Genomic DNA, 9,832 nt, shown 5'->3' on the forward strand with positions numbered 1-9,832 from the left:
CCTGAGTGCAGTTTCCAGAAGACAAAAGGATAGAATCAATGCCATAAAGTTGTCCTCTGACCTCCACACACATGCCATGGTACACATGTACACATAGTAAGTATGCATGCATGAGAAAAATAAAGAAATGGCATCTCAGATCCATATATCACTGAGAGGTTCCTGGTAAGGTCAGAAACAGGATTAGAGTAAGTCCCTGGGACTCTAAGCTCAAAAAAGACCATAGGGAAAAAATCCTTTTTTCTGGACATCTCCCTGGGTAGCTAACTTGAACTCTAGACCCTCCTGGCTCCACCTCCCAAGGGCCAGCGTTTAGAGGTATGTGCCACCATGCCAAGCCAATGGCAGTGTTTTCAGAAAGGTTAACAAGTGGACAAAAAAGTAAAGGAGAAAAGGATGTCTTGAACATAAGAAGCATCACTAAGAAAGTAAAGCTATGGCATAAGAACAGACAGGAGGACCAATGGAACCAAATAGAAGACCCAGATATCAATCCACACATCTTCGAACACCTGATTTTTGACAAAGAAGCAAAAAAAAATATCAAATGGAAAAAAAGAAAGCATATTTAACAAGTGGTGCTGGCATAATTGGATATCAACATGTAGAAGAATGAAAATAGACCCATATCTATCACCATGCACAAAACTCGAGTCCAAATGGATCAAAGACCTCAACATAAAGCCAGCCACACTGAACCTCATAGAAGAGAAAGTGGGAAGTACACTTGGATGCATTGGCACAGGGAACCACTTTCTAAATATAACCCCAGCAGCACAGACACTGAGAGCAACAGTTAATAAATGGGACCTCCTGAAACTGAAAAGTTTCTGTAAAGTAAAGGACATGGTCAACAAGACAAAACGACAGCCTACAGAATGGAAAAAGATCTTCACTAATCCCACATCAGACAGAGGTCTGATCTCCAAAATATACAAAGAACTCAAGAAATTGGTCACCAAAAGAACACATAATCCAATATAAAAAGGGAGTACATACCTAAACAGAGAACTCTCAACAAGGAATCTAAAAAGGCTAAAAGACACTTAAGGAAATGTTTAACATCCTTAGTCATCAGAGAAATGCAAATCAAAACAATTCTGAGTTCCATATTACACCTGTAAGAATGGCCAAGATCAAAAACACTGATGACAACTTATGCTGGAGAGGTTGTGGGGAAAAGGGAACACTTCTGCATTGCTGGTGGGAATGCAAGCTGGTATAACCCCTTTGGATGTCAGTGTGGTGATTTCTCAGAAAATTAGGAAACAACCTTCCTCAAGACCCAGTAATACCACTTTTGGATATATATCCAAAGGATGCTCAACCGTGCCACAAGGACATGTGCTCAACTATGTTCATAGCAGCTTTGTTTGTCAAAGCCAGAACCTGGAAACAACCTAAATTCCCCTTGACCAAAGAATGGATAACGAAAATGTGGTACATTTACACAATGGAGTACTACACAGCAGAAAAAAATAACAATATCTTGAATTTTGCAGGAAAATGGATGGAGCTGGAAAGCATTTTTTGAGTGAGGTAACCCAGACACAAAAAGACAATTATCACGTGTACTCACTCATAAGTGGTTTTTAAACATAAAGCAAAGAAAACCAGCCTACAAATCACAGTCCCAGAGAACATAGACAACAATGTGGACACTAAGAGAGACTTACATAGATATAATCTACATGGGAAGTAGAAAAAGACAAGATCCCCTGAGTAAACTGGGAGCATGGGGACCTTGAGGGAGAGTACAAGGGGGGAGGGGAGAGGCAGGGAGGGGAGCAGAGAAAAATGTAGAGCTCAATAAAAAGGAAAAAAATAAAGTAAGGCTAGGGGCTGGAGAGATGGCTGAGTGGTTAGGAGCACTTGTTCTTCCAGAGGATGAAGGTTGAAGTCCCAGCACCTATGTCAGGCAGCTCACAACTGCCTATAGTTCAGCTTCAGTGGATCCAACGCCTTCTTTTGGCCCATGCTGACACTGGCAGACACAGACATGTACACATAAATACATGAATTTAAAATAAATACATAATTTAACTTTAATAAAATACATCATTTAAAATTTTTTAATAGATTAAGGTTACAAAAAATGAGGGAGAAGCGAGGAGTGGGCTGGAGACATAGCTTAGTGGTTAAGAACATTGGCTACTCTTCCAGAGGAGCAGCGTTCAGTTCCCAGCCCCCACATGACAGCTTACAATCATCTATAACTTCAATTCTAGAGGAAATGACACCCTCACACAGACATGTATACCAAAAAACACCCATCAATTCTCATAAAATGAAAACAAGTAAATTATTTTTTAAAAGAGGAAGGAGAAAGTGAGGCTAGCAATCCTAGTACCTGACAGGTTGAGGCAGGGGGATGAGACGTTCATGATGAGGCCGACTGGATGGCTGATCAGGCAAAGGCTCTTGTACAAGCCTGATTACCTGAGGTCAGTCCCCCAAAGCTCACATGGAAGAAGGAAGGAACCAATTCCCACAAACTGTCTCTGATTTCTACAACTTCCACCTAAACACCTTGGCCTACTCTCTCCCTCAATCTTCAAGACTAGTCCAGGAATACATGCTTACAACAGCCTCACTCGACAGACAACGCTAAAGTTCATTGTTCATGAGCTGCTGCCAAAGAGTGAAACCATGAGGGGCCATACCAGGAGTTGACTGCAGAGCCCCACACTCTGAATTTCTAAGGTGCACCCTACCTTAAAGGTCAAAGAAACACAAAATGTAACTTAGAAAATATAATTAAAACCTATTTAGTGCCGTTGGTTTGAAATGCTATTTTCTTTTTTTTTTTTTTTTTTTTTTTTTTTTTTTTGGTTTTTCGAGACAGGGTTTCCCTGTAGTTTCTAGAGCCTGTCCTGGAGCTAGCTCTTGTAGACCAGGCTGGCCTCGAACTCAGAGATCCGCCTGCCTCTGCCTCCCGAGTGCTGGGATTAAAGGCGTGCGCCACCACCGCCCGGCCTTGAAATGCTATTTTCTAATTAAAAAGATGAACCAGGAATTCCTAGGGAAATGGCTGGTTCTCCCAATGATTCTAGGAATATTTATTTCACATGGCAAGAAGTTATACAAGGAGCTCAAAGCATCTTGTATGGTAATAAATGAGGACCTGCTCCAGAGAAAATACAGTGATGAGTGCATGTGAAAGGAAGCAAGGGCCAGCTGAAGGGGCTTCCACAGCCCAAGCAGAAGCAGTGTGGGAAGGAAAATAGACGATGTTACAAGGTAGTGCAAGTCAGAGCACAAAATAAGTGACATGCCCATGAGTCCATACATAGTGACAGAATTAGGTGACTGAGCCAATGAACTAGGGAGAGGATGGGACGTAGCTCAGTGGTACAGCACAAGGTCCTTCCTCCAATCTCCAGCACCAAAATCAGTAAGACAATAGTAATTCAAAACTGAGGGAAGCTGAGCAGTCGTGGCCATACGCCTTTAATCCCAGCTTTTGGGAGGCAGAGACAGGCAGATCTCTATAAGTTTGAGGCCAGCCTGGTCTATAGAGCAAGTTCCAGGACAGGCTCCAAAGCAACAGAGAGCCCCTGTCTCGAAAAACAAAAACAAAAACAAAAAAGCCAGGCAGTGGTGGTGTATGCCTTTAATCCCAGCACTCAGGAAGCAGGAGCAGGTAGGAACTCTCTGGGAGTTCAAGGCCAGCCTAGTCTATAAAGTGAGTTCCAGGACAGTGAGGGCTATGCAGAAAAACCGTGTCTCAAAAAAACAAATCCACTCCCCCCCAAAAAAAAAAACTCTGAAGAAAAATACAAATTTCTTTTATGCATACAAATCCCAGATAATTTCTGTAGGTAACCCAACCCTCAGGGAAACACAACATGTCTCTTCCTAAATATGGGTTGTGCCTAGTGATTTCTTTCCAAAGAGTCCAATATGGAAAGACAAAGTCACTTCACAATGGACAAATTCAGCAAATACTGCCTCTACCCAATGACCAAAATCACTAACAACCAGAAGATGTGGTAATAGCCTGTGCTCTTAAAACAAAACCCCTGACTAGGGCTTCTCAAGACTTCCAAAATGAGAGGTGAGATCAGGAGGAAAAAGTAAGGGGTCCAGGACAAGCTGTGGGAGTGAGCATAAACAAAACACACTGCACACACATGAAATTCTCAAATGATCAGTAAAAATACTGCACCTCTAAAGGACTGCCAAGGGTTTTAAAATTAAACTCAGCGATTAAGAGCATTTGTTGCTCTTGCAGGGGTCTGGGATCCGGTGCCCAGCATCTACATAATGGCCCACACCTTCTGTAATTCCAGTTCCAGGAAAGCTGATGCCCTCTTCTGAGCTCCTTGGGCATCAGGTGTGTATGTGGTGCACATACATACACGTGGGCAAAACACTGGTACTCATAAAATCTGCCTTTAAAAAAGGATTGACAAGGGACATCAAAATTTAGGAAAATACAATAAAATCCCAGCTGAGAGGCACCTAAGGAGACATCACTGGGAAATGAAGTGTGCTATCTTGGATGGAAACCAGAGACACTGTGTACAAACTAAGGAGACTTGAAAAAAGCATAGGCTAAAAACTAACTGACCACCCAGAATGTGGGAAGCTGAAGCAGGGGAAGCAAGAATTATAGAGTCTAACCTGGGACAACCTGGGACATAGTGAGTTCCAAGCTAGCCTGAGCTATATGCTGATATCTTGTCTTAAAAGGCACCCTCCAAAAATAATAATTACCAATATTGGTTTAGGTATTTCAGTAAGTGTATCGCATTCATGTAAGTTGCCAATAAGAATGGGGGATTAGAATACATGGGAACTCTACAAAGTTTTTGTCATTTTCCTGGAAATCTAAATCTGTTCCAAAATAACTTTATTAAAAACACAATTGAATATGGAAAACAGCCATTTAAAGTGGCTTGTTCCTGGGACTCAAGGTTTGAACCCAATCTCCATTGAGCAAGAGTATTTAGGAAGGCCCACACTTTAATCCCAGCACTCAAGAGGCAGAGGCAGGTAGATCTCTGTGAGTTTGATGCCAGCCTGGTCTACAGAGCTAGTTCTAGGACAGCCAGGACTACACAGAAAAACCTTGTCTTGAAAATACAAAGCAAAGTAAAAACAAAACAAAAAGCCCTAGATTGTCCAGGGGCTAGCAAGATGGCTCAGTGGTTAAGAACAGTGGTGACTCTTCCAGAGGACCTGGGTTCAATTCCCAGCTCCCACATGGCAGCTCACAACTGCCTATAACTTCAGTTCAAGGGAATACAACACTCTCACCCAGATATACATGCAGGCACAATACCAATGCATAAGAACAATAATTTAATAATAAATTAAGAGAATATTTGAGTTTTTTTATTTTTCGAGACAGGGTTTCTCTGCAGCTTTTTTAGAGCCTGTCCTGGAGCTAGCTCTTGTAGACCAGGCTGGTCTCCAACTCACAGAGATCCGCCTGCCTCTGCCTCCCGAGTGCTGGGATTAAAGGCATGCGCCACCACCGCCTGGCAAGAGAATATTTGAGAAGTGGCTAGTGCCTCAGTCAAATTAATATCACAACCTCTGTGACTGTGTGTGTGTGTGTTTGTGTGTATGTGTGCGTGTGTGCACACGTGTGTGTTTGTGTGTATGTGTGTGTGTGTGTGTGTGTGTGTGTGTGTGTGTGTGTGTGTGTGTGTGTGTGTGTGTGTGTACCGCAGTTTGACTTCAACCAATATCATAAATGGAGGCAAATCTGCCCTCACTGTAAATAACTGCAATTCAATTTTGGAGGTAAATCTGCCCTCACTGTAAATAACTGCAATTCAGTTTACCATCCTCCTGACTCCTTCAGGGCAGCTGAAATCAAAAGCTGGGGAAGTTGTAAAAAAGTCCAAAGTGGAAGTTCAAGTTCCTCCCCCCCACCAAGGAGCAGCCCGGGGCTATCAGCTTTGTCAGCAACTCTCCCCGTGTGGGGGAATGCCCCTTTCTTCCACAACAGTTCCCTTCCTTCAGCCCCAAGTCATTGCTCCCCATTCTCAACCACTTCTTTTTCCTATTCAGTAAGAGAAACAATGCATGAGCCAACTAGGAGCCCACAAACCATGGCGGAAAGGGCTTTGTTCTGGTGGACTGCAAAGAACAGGTTTGGCTTCAGGCGCCGGGAATAGACTGAGTCTGGGAAGGGTGTTGGCTAACCACAGTTGGGAGAGAGTCACAGTAGTGGGGATGGGTGGGACACGGGGGCATTGGTGGGGGGGGGGGAGAACCAACACACAATGACTGACACTGATCCTGGGACCCTGTCTATTTGACCTGGAGCCATGTTCGAGCCAGAGCGCCACTATTCGTTCATTCATTCACTATCTCATTCACTTATTGTTGTATGTGTATGTGCACGCTGTGCTGTGTGTGTGTTCATGAAACCACAGCATAAATGTGGAGGTCCAGAAACAACTTGCAGGACTTGGTTCTCCCTCTCCCAGGGGTCTCCCATGTGAGTCCCAGGTGATCAAATTCAAGTCATCAGGTTTGGTGACAAGCACTCTTACTAGTTGAGCCCTGTTGCTGTGCCTGTGACCCTACAAGTCCGGGAATGGCAGGAGGATCTAAAGAGGAACCTGGGAAGAGGGGGCAGGACAAGATCTGAGCTCTTTCCTCAGATTCTTGGAGGCCACAGCCTGGAAGAGAGGACTCTGGTCTTCACCAGCTGCAGACCTTTGGGGACGCCCCAGGCTCTTTCCTCTCTCTCTCTCTCTCTCTCTCTCTCTCTCTCTCTCTCTCTCTCTCTCTCTCTCTCTCTCTCTCTCTCTCTCTCTCTCTCTCGTAAATAAGGGAAATGATTCCAGCACAAAGTGCTCACACTTCACCTCACTACTCACTGTTCTTCCGAGGCCAAGGGGCCAAGATTCTTGGCTGTTTCAAGCAAACTGAGCAAAGACATCTTTCAGGAAGGACTGACTTTCGCCCTCTGATGGCAGGGAATTTAAGCAGGCCAGAGGATTAAGCTACAGCTGAGTGGACCTTGAACACATTATGTAGCAAGAAGTCAGTCACTAAAACCACAGACTACACGATCCCATTCATTTTCCAATTCAGAGCAGGGCATTCCAGAGGTGAGGCAGACCAGTGTACTGGAAAAGAGGTGACATCTCTTTGAGGGGATGACATCCCTCTCAAAGTCACACGCTTGTGAAGACACTAGAAACCCCTCACTGTGCTCTTTCAGGTGTATCCAATTAGTAGCCCTTGAGCCAAACATATCCCAGCATAGCTATGAATGTGACTCAACTCATTTGGAGATGATATTATGCCACGATGTCAAAAGGTTAGACACAGAGCATTTGGGGTAAACATATTACAATATTATTTTAAAAATAAGAAAACCATACAGAAGGTTGGCCTGGATGACTCTCCAGCCTATGGCATGTTAGCGGGAAACAAGACTTCCTTCCACTGTGACCTGCCCTCCCGAGGACTTGTAGCTATAGACCGCAGGGAGCCCAGGGGACCCAGTCTCACTCACACCACCTGGCATGGTGTCTCACCACAGAGGCAATGACAGCAAGAGGTTTGAATAACTTTATTCACCAATCCAAAGAGTTCACCAGGTTTGGTTGCTAGGCTGGAGTCCTCATCTAAACCCTAGTCCACCTGTCGAGGCTAGCCCCTTTAGCTACACCCTTTGGATCCAGCCTTCTAGACACAAGACAGGGAAAGCAGGTTGCTTGGCCTCCTTTGCTTAAGGCTCACCAGTTTGCTGTTTGCCTGCTCCAGCCAGGAAAGGTGGCAGAAGCATAGCCAGCTTATTTTCTTCTCTTCCTAAGCCCTCCATCCACCCAACCATGATAGTTGTTCCCTGTATATTGAACACATGGCACAGACCTCCTGCTTGGAGCGCTCACCTCCCCAGGGCCCTCTATCTCCCCCACCTTTGGGTCTTGCCTAATTTCCCTTGTTCTGAGACTTCACCTAACCATTCTATTTAAAAGTCTAACTCAAGCCCCCTCACTCCCATCTGTTTTCCCATTGCCCATACCATGCCAAGTACTGTCTTATAAAATAAGTCGTTGCCTTCCCTGTCTTCACGGTTACATGGCTTTTATCTTCTGGTTTCCTGAACACCTAGTGCCATGCCTGGAAACCACAATCATGACATCAATGTCTGCCCAGTGAACGAACCCCTGTAGAACCCTTACCTCCATCACTGATTCTTCTAACCCATAGAGCCTGACTAGGGAGTGACAGGCAGAGATGAACCACTCCCACCATCTTTAGTAAAGAGCCTGTACCATCACGGTCCTTTGTACCCTGGTTCCAAAGTACCATGACCTCAGGCTGGGCCTTCGCAGATCTGGAGAGAGCTGGTTCTTCTGTCCAGAAGCTGCTCCCTTCCTTTCCAAGCAGTAACTTCCCCAGCCCACTACACTTCTTTCTTCCTGTTTTCAGGCACTGCCTCTCTAAAAACAACAGCCTTGGGCTGGGTAAACACAAGTAAACCAAACCAAAAACACAGCAACTCTCTCTTCACACCTAGCAATTCCCTATTTACTCACTGTTTTCTTTCACACCAACCACCAAAACCCTGTGGTGAACAGAGACCAGACCTGCCCTTCATCACCAAGAACATAACATGTCTAATGTCCACTGAAGTGTATAGGCAGGGGACATTAATCGTCTTTCAACATTATCATTGTGTGGTTTGTCCTGGACCTCAGCGAGCTGAGGACTTGCCAAGTGTATACACTCTTGATCCAGAAAAGAACCCAAACCAGCCAGAAGAAACGCTGGCACCCTCTGACGGGTACATTTGCCCACCAATTTCCAATTCGCCCTGGACCTTAAAGTCCCACAGAGAACACAGTAAGAGGAGCTTTAAAGTGACAGCAGTCTCAGGTTTCAGCACATTTCCAGAGGAAAAAATACAAACACGGTGGATGAAGGGGACCTCGTAAGCTGCCCCAGGACCACTTCTGATCTCCCAGGACCACCTAGGACGCCTGAGCGCCCCCTATTGGTCGGATAAGACCCTAAGCGAAGCATTTGGCCTCTTAGAGAAGCCGGCCCTCTACCTCCTTTCAAAAGTCTCAATACTCAAGAGTTACAACCGAGAAAGAAACCCTAGGGCTACTGGGACCAGAACTAGAGAGAGAAAAGGAAACTTAGAAACTGGGTTGGGGCGAAGTTCGGGCAGAAACTAGAGAGAATCGCGCACAGACCAGCTAGGCAAAACGTGAGAAAGTTGGGAGGGGAAGTTTGTGACAGGAGACCTGAGAAAACATCAGTAAGAACACAAGATCCCAGCACTAAGGACTAAAGAAGTGAGAGAAAAGCTTGTCAGGCCGTGTGGGTGGCGCCAGAGAGGCTCAGGAACCAGCGGGGGCGCGAGCCGGGACCCGGGAGCCAGGGAGCACCGTGCCTGCTACCCACCTGAGGCTGCCATGGCGTCGCGGGAGCAGCTCGCATCCCCGGCCAGCCTGGAGCACGGTACCCGGTGCCCGCAGCCGCAGTGGGCGATGTCGCTGGCACGGGGAGGGAGTGGAGCCCGGCTGCGCTCAGGACAGCGGCGACTGTGCCGCTTCCTCCCGCGGGGCATCAGGGACTCACGCGGGGGCGTGTCCATAGGTCCGCCCCGCCTGCTGGGCTCCGCTGGGCACCTGCACGCGCGGCGGTTGGGGAAGGGAAGTGAGAAGCCCACAGGACCAGCCACCAGCTCCCGGCGCTGACCCCTGCTCGTGCCACGTGTGGCCCGTGCCTCAGGAAGGCAGGCAGCAACCTCGGCGGCCGCCAAAGAACAGCCTCAGATGCGGGAACTGGGGGAGGGAAAGCAGAAGGGACAGGGCTGGCTGGTCTCGGGGACCTGAGGTGGGGA

General features: G+C 46.4%; 1 protein-coding gene across 1 annotated transcript in view; it reads right to left on the reverse strand.

The window, feature by feature from the left end:
• Pik3ap1 (phosphoinositide-3-kinase adaptor protein 1) overlaps window positions 1-9,556 on the reverse strand; it is a 118,997-nt gene extending 109,441 nt beyond the window's left edge. The window contains exon 1 of the mRNA XM_038321867.2: window positions 9,391-9,556. Coding sequence (XP_038177795.1) covers window positions 9,391-9,556 — 166 coding nt within the window. The remainder of the gene's footprint in view (window positions 1-9,390) is intronic.
• Between the last annotated feature and the right edge of the window lie 276 nt (window positions 9,557-9,832).

The sequence above is a fragment of the Arvicola amphibius genome, chromosome 1, assembly GCF_903992535.2.
Source record: "Arvicola amphibius chromosome 1, mArvAmp1.2, whole genome shotgun sequence".
NCBI lineage: Eukaryota > Metazoa > Chordata > Mammalia > Rodentia > Cricetidae > Arvicola > Arvicola amphibius.